The sequence below is a fragment of the Stylophora pistillata genome, chromosome 5 (assembly GCF_964205215.1).
Source record: "Stylophora pistillata chromosome 5, jaStyPist1.2, whole genome shotgun sequence".
Classification (NCBI taxonomy): Eukaryota; Metazoa; Cnidaria; class Anthozoa; order Scleractinia; family Pocilloporidae; genus Stylophora; species Stylophora pistillata.
In genome coordinates this window covers 35,354,303-35,371,880 of record NC_142523.1, presented here as the reverse complement: position 1 = coordinate 35,371,880, position 17,578 = coordinate 35,354,303, and the positions used below count along the sequence as shown (strand labels likewise).

At 39.3% G+C, this 17,578-nt stretch overlaps 1 protein-coding gene across 1 annotated transcript in view; it reads right to left on the bottom strand.

Moving 5' to 3' along the window:
* LOC111332483 (sushi, von Willebrand factor type A, EGF and pentraxin domain-containing protein 1-like) overlaps positions 1–17,578 on the bottom strand; it is a 92,446-nt gene that overhangs the window by 51,280 nt on the left and 23,588 nt on the right. Inside the window, exons 7-13 of the mRNA XM_088760618.1 lie at positions 17,049–17,434; positions 16,724–16,762; positions 15,728–15,916; positions 12,970–13,360; positions 8,287–8,687; positions 6,452–6,640; positions 3,977–4,367 (exon numbers count right to left, since the gene is read on the bottom strand). Coding sequence (XP_088616744.1) covers positions 3,977–4,367; positions 6,452–6,640; positions 8,287–8,687; positions 12,970–13,360; positions 15,728–15,916; positions 16,724–16,762; positions 17,049–17,434 — 1,986 coding nt within the window. The remainder of the gene's footprint in view (positions 1–3,976; positions 4,368–6,451; positions 6,641–8,286; positions 8,688–12,969; positions 13,361–15,727; positions 15,917–16,723; positions 16,763–17,048; positions 17,435–17,578) is intronic.

The window sequence follows — 17,578 nt, the reverse complement described above, 5'->3', positions numbered from 1 at the left end:
CCGAGCTCCGAGCTGAAACCTTTAGGAACTGTCGAGCTCCAGACAAGCAACCCCAAGAATAATGAATGTTACTTAATAGAGTACACAGTGGTATCAAAGGTATTCAAAATGCAAGGCACTTCTGGGTGCTCAAGCTGTACAGCAGTTCCGCCTTATGCCGGTCAATAATGACAACTTCATGTTTGTATCTGGTGACTTTTCCAATAAAATTATGTCAAGTGTGCTTATAGACTACAAGGATATCTTCACAGGAGAGAGCAGGCTAGAAGAGAAGCTGCGCCTGACTTTAGAAAAGACTGTGTTACCTGTGAGGACGGTAACTCTTGCTGTCAAGGAGCCTCTTAAGAAAGAATTTGAACGCCTTGCAAGTCAAGGAATTCTCAAGCCAGTTGATACTCCGACGGACTGGGTGTCATCAGTGGTGGTGGTTATGAAAAGTAATGGGAAAATACGCCTTTGTATAAATCCCAAGCCTTTGAACCAGGTCCTCAAGCGCAACCATTATCCACTGCCTTTTATTGACGACTTGTTACCAGAGTTGTCCAAAGCGAAAGTTTTTTAGCGTAGTAGACACTAAGAATGGCTTTTGGCATGTCCAGTTGGACACTGAGAGTAGTTTCTTCACAACCATTGGCACCCCCGGGGCCGATATCGTTGGACCAGAATGCCATTCGGTATTTTACCTGCTCCAGAAGAGTTTCAACGACACCTCGACACAGCCTTGGGAGGACTTCAGGATATTGTGCCTATCTACGATGACATCTTGATCTTCGGAGCTGGAGAAAGCAAAGCAGAAGCCATCGAAAACTATGACCAGCGACTCCTAGCTCTGTTAGAACGATGCAGGAACAAAGGAATCAAGGTAAATAAAGAGAAATGCAAATTCCGCCTGTCTGAAGTATCGTTTATGGGCCATGTCAGATCTGAAGACGGCTTAAAGCCTGATCCAGCTAAGATCCAAGGAGTTCAAGAGATGCCTACCCCACAAAATAAGCAGGATGTGAAGAGACTCCTTGGTGTGTTAAATTATCTCCAAAAAGTTGCCCCAAATCTTTCTGAGGTCACCGCCCCGATGAGAGAGCTCCTCAAAGAAGAGAACCATTTCCTGTGGGATGAAAAAGTTCAAGGTCCAAGTTTTGAGAGGGTCAAACAACTCATCTCAGAATCTCCTATATTAAAGTACTTCGATCCCAAAGCAGCCATGGAACTCCGGTGTGATGCATCTGACATGAGTCTGGGTGCATGCCTCATGCAACATAGTCAACCAGTTGGATATGCATCAAGCGCCATGACCAAAACAGAAGTTAACTTGGCTCAAATTGAAAAAGAACTTCTCACGATTGTATTTGGACTTGAACGATTGGAAAGTTATGTCCAAGGAAGACCAGGCAAGATCGAAACAGATCATAAACCATTGGGAAGCATCTTTAAGAAGAGCTTAGTCCGTGCTTCGAAACGTCTGTAACGTATAATGCTGCAACTCCAAAAGTATGATCTCAAAGTTACATATAAGAAGGGATCTGAGATGTATCTTGCAGATACGCTAAGCAGAGCATTCGTCCTCTCGTTTAGCTCAGCAGATTCTAAAGGAGATGGAGAGAAGGATACGGAGAGTATCAACGTTGTCCAGTACCTTCCGGTGTCTGGGACAACACAGAATATTATTTGCACAGCCACAGAAGCAGACCCAGTCATAAAAGAATTGAAGAACACCATAAGAGAGGGTTAGGAAGAAGATAAAGAACGCCTTCCAGTAAAACTCAGGGAATACTTCCCCGTTTCGAGAAGAAATGACACTCTAGAATGGATTGGTTTTTAAAGGTGAACGGTTAGTTATACCTGAAAGTGCCAGAGAAGAGATGAATACTACGATTCATGCTAGCCGTATAGGCATTCACGACTGCCTACGCAGAGCCAGAGAAGTACTGTACTGGCCAGGAATGAACAAATACATCGAGACCTACATCGCCCAGTGTGTTGTCTGTAACAGCCAGCCAGTGGAACAAACCAAGAACCAATAATCTGTCTAGAGATACCAACCAGACCGTGTGAGAAGCTTGCAGTCGACCTGTTTGAGCTGAGTGGTGGAGACTACATGATCACTGTTGATTATTTCTCTAACTTCTCTGAAGTCGATAGTCTGACTACCAAGACAACTGATAAGTCATCAGGAAGCTCAAAGCTCATCTAGCCAGACATGGCATACCTGACCACCTTGTATCCGACAACGGACAGCCATTTGCGTCAGACAAGTTCAGTGAGTTTGCTAGCACTTACGGCTTTAAGCACGTGACAAGCTCCCCTACATATGCCCAGTCAAACAGGAAGGTAGAAAACGCCGTCAAGACTGCTAAGTCTCTCCTCGAGAAGGCCGCCAAGTCCAGACGGGACCCATATCTAGCCCTGCTAGATTGTAGAAACACCCCAACAGAAACCCTCGACTCTTCACACCCAGGAGACACAATCCACATCCAGCCGCAACGCTCTCAGCTAAGAAAGAAGAAGGAGTGGACTCCTGCGAAAGTTGAAGGAAAAGCTGACATCCGATCGTACCAGGTCCGAACGGAGGATGGACGAGTGTATAGAAGAAACAGGAGACATCTTAGGCGCACACGTGAATCCATGTGCAAAAGCAAGTTTGAGATGATGTCACCCCTACGAGCCGAGCCTACATCCAAATCCCTCAGATAGCATAGCACCAAAGAAAAGTGCCACTCCCAGTGCAGACGATAGTCAAGAAATACACCCCAAAGCCCCAGTGCAGAAATCACCAGTGAAATATCAAGAACCAGCTTTACTATCTCCACGGGTAGCGAAGAAATGGAGAGGGCGAGTAGTCAAACCCTCGGCGCGTTTTGCAGACTGCCAGTCATAAACAGTGTACGGTCGAAAGTCAATGGACAGAACTAGTATTCAAACAACAATGGACACAACTGTATTCAAAAAACATTACACACTCCACCGGGAGTGCTCTCATTCTCAGACAAAAACAGAGCATTCGGGCTAGTGTTTGTTGACACTAAGAAAGCATTTGACCTCGTGGACCATGGTCTCCTGCGAACGAGACTGAATGTTTGTGGGTACGTGATAGCGAACAAGACTTCAAGTACGCAACTATCTGAGGGGACGCAAATAGCAAATAGTCATTCACGGATGTGGTTCCTTCCCAAGAACTGTGACAGGACTAGCTGGAGTACCACAAGTAAGCATCTTGGGGTCTCGTTATGCTTCTTCTCTTCATCAATGATCTACCCATAGCAACACAGCGTTCTACCGTCGACATCTATGCGGATGAAACTACTTTCCGTTTCTATTCCAAACTGAGAAATGGACTTCCTGGCATTACAACAGCTCTTCAACAAGACCAAGATGACGTTTCGCAGTGGTCGGCTGCCAGCAAGATGGTCATGAACGCCGGCAAGACGAATTGTCTCTTAGTGACCGGGAAAAGGCTTGCAAATAAGATCATTGGTGCCTCATTAAATCTGCACCTAAGGAACTCAAATATATTTCACAGGTGGGAATTCAGAAAACTCCTAGGGCCTACCATTGACCCACACCTAAGCTTTAGTGTTCCTGTTAAAGAACTGCTAAGTGGCTATCCCAGAAAATAGTAGTGCCTACAAAGATAAGAAGATTGTCCCCCATTGTACAGCACATATTTTACTATAACGCAAATATCAAACAACTAATTTTTAAAAGGATCAACTATTTGGTCAAAATGTTCAATTCCAAGCAAAAAGAGCTTAAAAAACGCGCCGTTAGGGTTATCTTGGAAGCGGATACGTAGTCGAACCGAGTGTGAAACTCGCAAAGAAATTAGCGTGGTTCCATTTCTTTTACAAAGCTATGTGAAATAAAGGCACTTTAGTCTTTCTGACTATGATTATTAATTTTCTAATCATGTCGGCAGTGTGTTCCACTAAGTTTACCGATAGAGTAGCGTCAAAATGTTGGGTTATTCGGAGATACTTACCCTTGGTGTGGGTCTAAAACAATTTCAAAAGGCTGAAATGTAGAGAGGACAGTTGTTCTGTTATTTCCCTCGAGATCTGACACTGATATGCTGTGATTGTTGAAATCTGCCAAATACAACTGCAATGAGTTCCACTGCACTGCTAGCCCATAACTGTACACATAGTTTTGGATCACTGCAATGTTGGTACCGTCCATATTCGAACGCTTGATGTTTCGTTCTGACAAGTCACTCCAAAATATGTAGTCCAAGTTGTAATGGAAGTCTAAACCCCAAGTACTTCTCAAATTAGAAATGACTGTGAGGCTTGAGTTGTTTTCAAAGTTTACAACAATTATGCTGCGACGCGTTGAAACCAAAAGACGAGGAGAGTTGAACAGACGCCTCGATACTAGAATAAAGGAAGTATAAGCTAAAAATGAATTGATCTAGTTAAATATTGATGTATTCTAGGTTGTCAATAAGGGAAAAAAACCAAGCGCAGATGGATTATGATCAATACCAATCGATAAAAAATTATATTCAATTATTAATGACGAAAAAACTTATTCTTTACATTTACCATAACAGTTATAATAAGACCTTATTTCCTCTACATACCCTTAGTCGAAAAGCGACTGCGTAGAGAGCTATGAGATTTTAAGAACCCTCCCTCCCTCTCTTCCTCTCTTCCTCCCTCTCCCCCCCGATCTAAACAAAATCTTCTCCTAACTCAAATACTGTAAATTAAAAGTTTTGCTGATTATCATTCCACTGATAGCGTTGCAGTCCAAAATATACTTGTATTTGAAAGCTGAGCCTGTCTTCAACCTTGATTGCTGCATGGCATCAATTAAATCTGGGGGAGAAAAATGACTTCTGCACATTTTGGAAATGTTTTCAGAAGCCCCTTTTCTGCTCCCTTCTCTGATAAGCCTCAATAGCTAATAGACAGGTAGATCGCCAAGTGACAAGCTACTTGACGATGGCTGCACATTTTCTTCCTGTTTAACATCATGCATGCACTGGATTCTTTCTTTGGCGAATCCATGGGGTTGGAAAAACAATGCAAATCAGTCTTACTGAATTAGTTTATCTCTAATAACTAATAGTCCATGGGCCTGAGAGGTTCTTGGTGTCATTCAAAGGAAGGAAACTTAGTGTTATCCGATCAAAGATTATGTGAAAGACTTAACATGTTCTTGAAAAACAGTTTATTGACAATCAGTCCCAAGGGATCATGAAATTAGTAATAGCAACTGTTCAAAGTTCAACATGGTGACCTAAACAGAGGTCTAGTTTGAAAACTGCCGATAAGCGCCTCGTTTCCATTTATGGCAACAAAGTATACAAGGCTTTTCTTAAGCACTGTTATGTTTTCTCCAATAGCGTAAGTATAGTGAACTATTGGACTGTGTCATACGTTTCGAGATGGCGCCCCACACGGTGCACGCAGAATCCAAGTTTAGAAGTTACCGATATGTTTCGATTTTTTCTTACATTAAGTACTTCGGTTCCATCAATGACAACAAGTTTACAAAGATTTCCGTATAACTCCATACTATTCTGAAAAAAGAGGCCTTAGTCCCAAAGGCAATCTACTGTTTTGCCTTTGTTATCCTCTATGGAGTGCAGTATGCATAATGAGTATGGGGCTGTGCAGAAATCTTACTAATTTTTTTAGTTTAATTAATGATTATTTTTGATAATTCAACGTCGAAAAGTGCAATGACTGGAGGTTTTTTTCGACTTCAATCCCCAAATAAATGATAATAAAAAAACCTAAAAGAATTGCAACCAACACATAATAACGTAAGATATATTCACACATACTTCATTATGTATTTAGCCCTTGGAAAGCGAAAGAATTACAAAAACGATAGATTACCTTCGAGAATACGGTTTTGTTTGAGAATAGTAAGGAGTCATACGGTAATAATTCCTTGGCTTTGTCTTTAAATACAGATATTGTCAAATATAAAAAGCACAACCTAAAGATATGGTCGCACTAGCGCACAAAATTACGCCTCGTGTAATGAACATCAGCAAGTATTTCCTTTCTCGACAGAATCTGGTTTGGCATGATTGGGTCGCCATACATGTCACCATGCAATATGTCAAAAATATTCCGATGCATAGGAGTTTATGTTTATTTTTAGTTTTTTGCTCGAACATAGTTGGAATACACATTTCCGTGAACCGTCTTCCTGGTTTCGGCATTCTAGGTCTCTTAGCGGAGTTATGGGGAACTGAAAAAAAATATCAGTAATTTCCGCATGGACTTATATATAACATATACCTACACATAACCAATATAATAACATGGACCATATATAAGCATAACAAGAAAAATTGCAACGCTGTGCAAACCTTAAAAAAATAATGATCTTGAATCGTTTCCTCAAGATCGCCAGTCGAAAAGGTGTGCAGAGTTCTCGAATGACAGTTATGAATATTTAGAATTTTCATGATTACCAGTGTTTCCCTATCTTATACCTGTACACTCAAGATCTGTTCCAGTCCAGGTTCCATTTGCTGTACATCTCCTCACTGTTGAACCACTTCCTACTGATCCTTCCTTACATGAAAGCCTGCATTCTGTGCCATGTAACATCTCCGTCGTATTAGTGTTGCATCCCAAGAATGCACCATTGATCGGCACAGATAATACGGGGCAGGCGACAACTAAACCAAAGAAAAAAATTCATAAAGACGCCTTTGTTAAAAGTCTTAAAGGTGGAGAAGTGAAACCGCTATTTTCTACCACCTTGGTCAAGGCGTCCAAACAGTTTCATTTGAAAATTACGAAAAAAAGTGCTTTCGGGGCGAAAGTAAACGAGTGCGATCAACTTTCTAACGTTAAATTTGGATTGGAGCCCAGACTATTAGAAATTGGTACATTTTGTAGTAAAACACTAAAACATATACGATACTTTGTTGATTGGTTGCATTTTTTAGCTCTGATTTGCAAAGTATAAGTTTGATTTTGCGTAAGCTTACAATTACATCTAGGTGTTGCCCCATGATACATCTTCATTATACATTGTAGTCATCATCTGTCTTCTCATTGGCTAAACGCACACAGTTAATTCTGGGAAACAGCGCAACCTACAGATTATTCACTAATCTGTACCTACAGATCAGTGAATAATCATTGCGCGCGCAATGCATGATTTCCGGTGGAGCAATGTCAAGTTCACGGACAGCGAAGTAAGAATGGCTTCTCAATTCGTTTCATCCACCCAGCGAGAAATTGAAAAATTACTTGAAGATGAAGATTCCGAAAATACTAGAAGATTGACAAAAGTGGCGAAGGAACTGTTCTACGAATACCTTAAAGAGAAAAATATCTAGGAGCCACATGACAAAAAGGAATTAGCCCAAGTGAAAATTTGTTTACCACACAGTTGTACATTTTTAAGTGTTCGAAAATAAACTATGTTCCTTGCGATAATGCGTTTGACGTTATTTTCTTTAAAACAATGTCTAATAAAACAATTATTAAATTCGGTTTTTGTGATATCCTTGAATGATCAAGGTCTCGGTTAGTGTTATCAGCCGCAGCCTTCGGCTTCGGCTGATATCACTTACCTCGACCTTAATTTTTCCGGATATCACAAAATCCTCATCCAATAATTGTTTATTATTTCACCACCTGACTGCTGAGCCAATCAACTTGAAGCCGCTTTCACAGGTAAATTAACAAGCATGCTCGGTAACCGGTCGCAAGAACCGTTTGTTCTCACGTTGGGAGGAAGTTGAAGAGATTCTATTCCTAGCTAGACTGAAAACAATGAGCTTGCAGCATTGAAGTATTGTTTAACACATTTTTCCACAGAACCTATTGAGTCTAAGAAAATGAAAGTGTTTCTGCAATACTTTTTTTAAATATAATTTGAAAATATGTTACACCAAGAAAAATTTGAACCGCAACAAAAACGCCCTGAGCCCCTCCTACCCTCTTGTCGGAAATTCAAAGGCCACAATAATCGCTTATCAGAAAGATGATCTTACTTCCTGATTTTCAGAGGCAGCATTTTCAGTATGCCACATTGTCAATTTGGACGAAAACCAGTTTTCTCAGAAATATATAAATCGGTTACTTTAACAAGGTAACTGTAAAAAACACGACAAAAAATTTTCGATTTGTCATTTGAAACTGAAGGCAACAGACATGACATTTGCCACAAACATTCATGTCAACCTCCAATGCCGACCGTCTCTAAAGATTTTTTTCTTTGACGTTTTAAAGCTATAAGATGACGCTCCTTCCACCTCTCCTATGTCTCTCCGTTCGTGCAAAGAATAGAACAACTTTCTTAAAAACAAACCTGGTGGCTGCAGGGTGCAATCATACGCAACGATTCCGCGAGGGTAGTAGAAAGGGAGTTGTATACTATAGAGAACTGTTCCATTGGACGTCTTCACTTTGTAAATTGTATCTCGATGATAATCACCAGCAAATAATAATGAGGAGATGAAAGAAACTCCCACCAAGTTAACACTGTGTTTCATATGAATCAGTAGCTTTCTGCTGTTCCCATTATAGTCACTAGATTCTATTCTGTTGCCACAAGGGTCCGTCCAGAAAACGAGCTTGTGCTGCCTATCAAGTGTGATACCATATGGGCAACTGATACCCGTATTATTTACTTCGTGTATAACATCACGCTGTACTCCGTTTAAAGTTGATTTCTCGATTCTATTTCGGGAACTAGTCCAAAACATCAATCTGCAGAGTAAATCATCACAGTTATTATCAATAACTAAATATTTTTTCCTCCCATACCCGAGAATTTATTTAAAGCGTAAAATTCAATTGCTCTTTTAAGGTTCCTGTGGGCAAAGACCAAGCTAAATACATTGGGATGGCGGGCGGTCATGGTCTATAGGCTTGTCATTCTATCAGCATTGTACTGTATTTTTACCTCTGTCTTAATAACTGCAGCTCTCAGAAATCTAAGCAACATCAAAGCCCATGATGTATTCTATACTTCATGCATCTTCTTTACACCTAGAACAAAGACTTATCGCTATCAAACACGAACTTCAGTGCGACGAGATCGAATGGACTCGTTTCAAACTAAACGCGAGTTCTCTTCGGCTGCCGATGAATGCTCGATGCCTGTCTCACCACTACCCATGCAGCTGACCAATGATGTAGGAATCCAGCCTGGTCCCGCTGAATCTTAGAGCCTAAAAGGTTTGCGAGTTTCTCAATGGAATGTACAGCATCTGACAGACAGCAAGCTAGAAGAGATCCTAGCGATGTCGAGACGACCGATAAAATGACCAGGACAGACAGGCTATTCTGATTCTGTTGGGGGCCTTTAGCTGTCAAAAAGGCCCTGATTCATTCTAATAATAATAATAATGATAATAATGATATTAATAATAATCTTCTTATATAGCGCTGTTTCCCTAGTGAACCAACAACAGTTTACAGCAGTGAATGATGTAACATTAAGAATAAAGCCTAATTAACAGTTAATGATTCTTACAATGAATAATTTCTAATAGGTACGTCTTCAGAGTAGATTTAAAAAACTCTGTTGACTTGCAACGTTTTATACTCAGTAGGAGGGTATTGCACTAACGGGGTATTCCACTGTGGTATTCACGGATTCCAGCTTCATTCAAAGGATAAAATTGGAAAGTTACGCGGTGGAATTGTAGCCTATGTAAACAACTCCCTCAAGGCAAAATGACGCGGAGACCTCAAATCTGACGACCTTGAAATTCTACGGCTAGAAGTCTGCCCTAAAAATCGAAGCTGGCCTCTTTATTGGAGGTATTTACAGGCCTCCGTCCTTAGGGCAGCAGATGACTAGAAGCGCGGAAGAAACATGGAAAATGAGCGTTCTCTTAAAAAGAAAATTATTTTTACTAGGAGATATCAACATCGATTACTTATGCAATATGAAGTTTGGAACACATTCATTCATAAAAACACTTCCCAATCATCTATTGTGACGTTAAGAACATAGATAAAGAATATTTTCTGGCTGCTTTGAAAGAAGTGCCTTAGGATTGCGCTTTTGTTTTCGATGACCCCTTTGTCGTTGTCGACACGTGATATGAAATACTAAATGTGCTGTTGATAATTTTCTTCCCCTTAAACACAAGCGATTGGAGCGGAAAACCCAGCCCAAATAGTTTAATGACAACATTGCCGAATGAATCAAACCGCGTATTAAACTTCAAACCAAGCCAAAAAAAAATAGACAGTGAAAGACTGCATGTGGCTACAGGCGAAGAGCATTTTTTGTAACAATTGCTTATATACTGAGATTTATAAAGGTTACAATAATGAATAAAGTATAATATAAAAGCTAACTTTGTTTAAAAGAGATCTAGTTAACCATAACCATTAGGATAAACCCTTGATAAACTTCTTAGAGCTATGACATATCAGTTGGAAAATAACCTACAATGATAACGATTGTTACAAGTTCTACTAATGAAAATTTACCTATAAAATTTGATCTGCTTGGCGACCATTGCAAGTATACAAGCTTTCTTTGGCCTATCGGTGCGGCACATTGTAAAGGCGAGGGGTTCTTAAATTATACCTTGACTCTTATGTAATGGCGGAAGTAAGCTGTTTAGCGTATAGTGTCTATCGGATGCGATACTGTGAAAAAGCTTATAACATAATAAATTAATATGATCCACCATTGGTGTTATGCTAAGGATTTCGCATGCATAATTGCAGCTTCTGTCGGGCATGATGATTGAAGTCGCCCTATTCTTAAGACGAACAAGCTAGTTAATGAAATACTGCGGCAAGGCGTTGTAAAATAGTGCCCAATTTCTGAAAGTTGCAGCACCAGCCATCCCTGTGTCCCTTTATAAGCTAGGAAATTAGTGCATTGACACCAGGCATAAATAGATTGTGCTCCGCAACTTTTGAGCAACTTTTAGCGTTTTGAGCAACTCTTTGTAGTACCAGCAATCTAGCAACTTTTGAGCAACAAATTGATATAAAACCCATCGAAACCATAAAAGGCCCTTTTATTTCGAAGGATTTTATTAAAACTGGTTTTATCAAAACTGATTTTATTAAAACTGAGGAAATACGATAAAATCGAGTTTCCAGATGGGATTTGAACCCACGACCCTCCGTAATCTAGTCGGATGCTCGAACCACTGAGCTACAGGAGACTCTGTGGTGAGCTTTTTTAAAATTGTTTATTTTATCTTTACATACAATAAAATGACAACAAAATAGCACTTTCATTACGCCCACGAAATCTGGACAGCGGCTATCTATCTAATGGGCGCTTAAATCCAGCGGTTATTCGCTGCAACATAGAGCCTGCCGCCGGCCATCTTGGTATTTGCTGAGAGTCATTATCATGGCATCGCAATCAGATGAAATTTCAGACGAGGAAAATGGAAATAAGTCAACAATATCATGGTGTATGTGATATGATGGATATTTAGTTAACATTATGATGTCCATCCAAGTAAACTTTGCAAGGTTGACTAGTTAGAGACTTTAACTAGAAAATACGTATCTATTATTGAAGTTATGTTGAGTTTAAAGAGTATATTGATTACAACATAGTATTTGTACTTGTCATATAACAATGGCTTTTGGCCTCTTTTTAATGATTGTAAGAATATTTAATGAAAATGTTTAAATGGCAACAAATAAACAAATACGTTCTGAGTATTTATCTAAAACAAAACGACACTAGAGAGCAAGCAACTTTTCTAAATTTTGGTGGCAGGTTTTTGATATTTGAGCAACTTTAGAGCAACTTTTGGGTATATTGTATAGCAACTTTTCCTAAATTTACTAGCACAATCTATTCATGCCTAATCGACACACAGAAATTCCCAATAACATGGAAACCGGGTAAATTGGCTTCCATTTACACGGGCAAGGAAGTCATGATGACAGCAATAACAATCGACCGATAACTGTGTTTCCGATACTTTCTAAGCTACTTAAGAAGCACATTTGTGACCACATGTACGACGTCCTTGAAGAAAATGCCTCCCGTCCGGATTCGCCAAATTCCACTCTACCGAGACTGCCCTCATTCTCAAACAAAAACAGAGCATTCGGAGTAGTCTTTGTTGACACCAAGAAAGCATTTGGCCTCATGGAACATGGTCTACTTCGAACGAGACTGAATCTTTGTGAGGTACGTCAGAACGAAATAGACTTACAACGCAACTATATGAGCGGACGCAAATAGCAGATAGTCATTCACGGATGTGGTTCCTCCCCAAGAACTGTGACAGGCGAAGTACCACAAGTGAGCATCTTGGGGCCTCGTCGTGTTTCTTCAACGATCTACCCTTAGCAGCACAGCCTTCTGCCTTCGACATCCAACATGACAAATTGACTTTCCGGCATTGCATCACCTCTTTAACAAGACCAAGATGACCTTTCGCAGTGGTCGGCTACCAGCAAGATGGTCACGAACGCCGGCAAGACAAAATGTCTCTTAGTGACCGGGAAAAGGCTTACAAATAAGATCATTGGGGCTTCATTAAATCTTCACCTTGGGAACTCAAATATTTATCACAGGTGGAAATTCAGAAAACTGTTAGGGCCTACCATTGACCCACACCCAAGCTTTTGCGTTCCTGTTGAGGAACTGCTGAGAAGCTATCACAAAGAATAGCAGTACCTAGAACAATAAAAAGATTCTCCCCCATTGCACAGCGCATATTTTACTACAACGCAATTAACAAACAACTAATGTTATAATGATCAACTATTTGGTCGAAATGTTTAATTGCTAACATAAAGAGAGTCTCTAAACTCAAAAAACGCGCCGCTCGAGTTATCTTGGAAGCTGACACGCAGTCGAACCGAGTGTGAAACTCGCAAAGAAATGAGTGTATTTCCATTTTTTTTTACAAAGTTATGTAAAATAAGGGCACTTTAGTCTTTATGACTATGATTATTAATTTTTGAATCATATCGGCAATGTGTTCCACTAAGTTTATCTATAAGTTAGCGAAAAAATGTTAGGTTATTCGGAGATACTTACCCTTGGTGTGGGTCTAAAACAATTTCAAAAGGCTGAAATGTAGAAAGGACAGTTGTTCTGTTATTTCCCTCGAGATCTGATACTGATATGCTGTGATCGTAGATATCTGCCCAATACAACAGCAATGAGTTCCACTCCACTGCTAGCCCATAACTGTACACATAATTGTGGATCACTGCAATGTTGGAACCGTCCATATTCGAGCGCTTGATGTTTCGTTCTGACAAGTCACTCCAAAATATGTAATCCAGGTTGTAATGGAGGTCTAAACCCCAAGCATTTGTCAAATTAGAAATGACTGTGAGGCTTGAGTTGTTGTCCAAGTTTACACCAATTATGCTGCGATGCGTTGAAACCAAAAGACGAGGAGAGTTGGACGGACGCCTCGATACTAGAGGAAAGAAAGTATAAGCTAAAAATGAATTGATGTAATTACTTTATAGATGTATTCTAGGTTATCACCAAGGGAAAGAAACCAAGCGCAGATGGATTATGATCAATAATAGTCGATATAAAATTCTATTCAATTGTTAATGACGAGAAAACGTATCCTTTACATTTACCCTAACAGTTATAATAAGCCCTTATTTTCTCTAGGTACCCTTAGCCGATAGGCGACTCCGTAGAGAGCTATGAAATTTTAAGAACCCTCCCTCCCCTCCCTCCTTCTCCCTCCCGATCTAAAGAAAATCTTCTACCAACTCAAAAACTGTAAATTAAAAGTTTTGTTGATTATCATTTGGACTGATAGCGTTGCAGTCCAAAATATACTTGTATTTGAAAGCTGAGCCTGTCTTCAACCTTGATTGCTGCATGTCATCCATTAAATCTGAGGAAGAAAAATGACTTCGGCACATTTTGGAAATGTTTTTACAAGCCCCTTTTCTGCTCCCTTCTCTGATAAGCCTCAATAGCTGATAGACAGGTAGATCGCCAAGTGACGAGCTACTTGACGATGGCTGCACATTTTCTTCCTGTTTAACATCATGCATGCACTGGATTCTTTCTTTAGCGAATCCATGGGGGTGAAAAAACAATGCAAATCAGTCTTACTGAATTAATTTATCTCTAATAACTAATAGTCCATGGGCCTGAGAGGTTCTCGGTGTCACTCAAAGGAAGGAAACTTAGTGTTATCCGATCAAAGATTATGTGAAAGACTTAACATGTTCTTGAAAATCAGTTTATTGACAATCAGTCTCGTGGGGATCTTGAAATTAATAGTGGCAACTGTTCAAAGTTCAACACGGCGACCTATACAGAGGTCTAGTTTGAAAACTGCCGATAAGCGCTTCGTTTCCATTTATGGCAACAAAGTATACAAAGATTTTCTTACAGCCCATACTATTCTTAAACAAAGCCGTAGTCTCCAGCACTGTTATGGTTTCTCCAATACCGTAAGTATAGCGAACTATTGGACTTGTGTCATACCTTTCGAGATGGCGCCCCACACGGTGCACGCAGAATCCAAGTTTAGAAGCTACCGATATGTTTCGGTTTTTTCTTACATTAAGTACTTCGTTTCCATGTATGACAACAACGTTTACAAAGATTTCCGTATAACTCCATACTATTCTGAAAAAAAGGCCTTAGTCCCAAAGGCAATATGCTGTTTTCCCATTGTTATCTTCTATGCAGTGCTGTATGCATAATGAGTTTGGGGCTGTGCACAAATTTTACCCACTTTTTTAGTTTAATGATTATTTTTGATAATTCAACGTCGAAAAGTCTAATGATTAATAATAATAATAATATAATAATAATAATATGAAAACAGTAATATAATACTGATAATAAAGTCTTTATTTCATCATAAGATAAAACACATATCTTATGTTACAATGAATTGGAAAAACTACAGACGGAAATCTACATACATATTATGAATTAAAAAGTATGTCATTACAATAAATGGAGCTTAAATATTAACCTATTTACAAAGGTGTTCATAAAGCGCTATGTATTAATTTTCGGGCGCGCGCAGCCTTTTTTCCTTTTTTTCCTAATTTTTTTCCTAATGATTGGAGGTTTCTTTCGACACCAACCCACAAAAAAAAAAGAATTGCAACCAACACATAAGAACGTAAGATATATTCACACATACTTCATTATGTATTTAGCCCTTGGAAAACGAAAGAATTACGAAAACGATAGCTTACCTTCGAGAATACGGTTTTGTTTGAGAATAGTAAGGAGTCATACGGTAATAATTCCTTGGCTTTGTCTTTAAATACAGATATTGTCAAATATAAAAAGCACAACCTAAAGATATGGTCGCACTAGCGCACAAAATTACGCCTCGTGTAATGAACATCAGCAAGTAATTCCTTTCTCGACAGAATTTGGTTTGGCTTGATTGGGTCGCCATACAATATGTCAACATAATTTCCGAGGAATAGGAGTCTATGTTTATTTTTAGTTTTTTGCTCGAACATAGTTGGAATACACATTTCCGTGAACCGTCTTCCTGGTTTCGGCATTCTAGGTCTCTTAGCGGAGTAATGGGGAACTGAAAAAAAATTATCAGTTTTTTCCGTATAGACTTATATATAACATATACCTACACATAACCAATATGATAACATGGACCATATATAAGCATAACAAGAAAAATTGCAACGCTCTGCAAACCTTAAAAAAAATAATGATCTTGAATCGTTTCCTCAAGATCGCCAGTCGAAAAGGTGTGCAGAGTTCTTGAATGACAGTTATGAATATTTAGAATTTTCATGATTACTAGCGTTTCCCTATCTTATACCTGTACACTCAAGATCTGTTCCAGTCCAGGTTCCATTTGCTGTACATCTCCTCACTGTTGAACCACTCCCTACTGATCCTTCCTTACAGGAAAGCCTGCATTCTGTGCCATGTAACATTTCCGTCGTATTAGTGTTGCATCCTAAGAATGCACCATTGATCGGCACAGATAATACGGGGCAGGCGACAACTAAACCAAAGAAAAAAATTCATAAAGACGCCTTTGTTAAAAGTCTTTAAGGCGGAGAAGTAAAACTGCTATTTTCTACCACCTTGGTAAAGGCGTCCAAAAAGTTTCATTTGAAAATTACGAAAAAAAGTGCTTTCGGGGCGGAAGTAAACGAGTGCGATCAACTTTCTAACGTTGAATTTGGATTGGAGCCCAGACTATTAGAAATTGGTACATTTTGCAGTAAAAAACTAAAACACAAACGATACTTTTTTTGTTTGGTTGGATTTTTTAGCTCTGATTTGCGCAGTATAAGCTTGATTTTGCGTAAGCCTGCAATTACATCGAGATGTTGGCCCATGATCCATCTTTATTACACCACCTGACTGCTGAGCCAATCAACTTGAAGCCGCTTTCGCAGGTAAATTGACAAGCATGCTTAGTATTCGGTCGTAAGAACCGTTTGTTCTCACGTTGGGAGGAAGTTGAAGAGATTCTATTCCAAGCTAGAGACTGAAAACAATGAGCTTCCAACGTTGAAGTATTATTTAACACATTTCTCGACAGAAAGTATTGAGTCTAAGAAAGTGAAAGTGTTTCTACAGTACTTTTCAAACTTACTCTCGCTACTGGCTGGTGGCATCGGAGAAAGGTACATCGGACTAAAAGAGTTAAAATTCATTTCATCCTTTCTAAGCAATATACTTTACAGTTACTTAGTTATTTCTTTCCTGCTGAAAATTATTGGGCGAACGGCACACGGCACACGTTTTTCTCTTTGAATTATGGAAATAAAATACTAATTCAGTATGAGAATGCCAATAGCACCTGTTTCAGTGTAAAGGACCTCATTCGTGCTTTGTGCATCTGTAAACTTAAAACGAAAGAGTGTTGTTCGTCCTGTGCAATTCAGGATTATTTTCATCCAAAACAATAATGTTCTTTTTGGTAGTTGTTTCTTATTGGAAAACAAATAGTTAAAGCTTTCCTTAATTATGAAATTTTGAAAGATGGCCTAAAACATTTTTAAAGGACATCAGAATAACTATGACACTTTCTGAAGTTAGTCTAGATTGATTCAAGCACTCTTTCATATGATAAAGAGATGGAGGAATTTTCTCCGGATGTAAGATTGTAGATAATAAATGCATACCTGGCTGCAAGGTGCTGTCATATCCAAAGATTCCACGAGATCCGGATGAAGCAAATTGAACCCTGCTAAGAACTGTTCCATTGGACGCATTCACTTTAAAAACTGTATTTCCGTGCCATTCGCCAACGAATAAAAGTGAGGACGTGAAAGCGATTCCGAACAAGTTAGTTACGTCTCGTATCCGACTCAGCAGTACTCTGTTGTTGCCACTATAGTCAACAGATTCTATGGTGTTATTAGTATAGTCCAACCAGAAAAGAAGCTTGCGTTGTCTATCCAGAGTTATGCTATGTGCGCTTGAGAGGTTTGAGGATACTATAACATCACGCTGTGTTCCGTGCAAATTTGATCTCTCGATTTTCTGCATGGCTGCCCAAAACATCAATCTGTAAAGTAAATCCCTTTAAGGTCAATTTAGGCTCACTGAATATTTTCGCTGTTTTACCCCAAAACTCCTCGCTTTCTACCGCGACTGAGCTAGATACACTAGGTGAAATGGCACTTAACACGTTAACAAAAAAAAAAAAAAA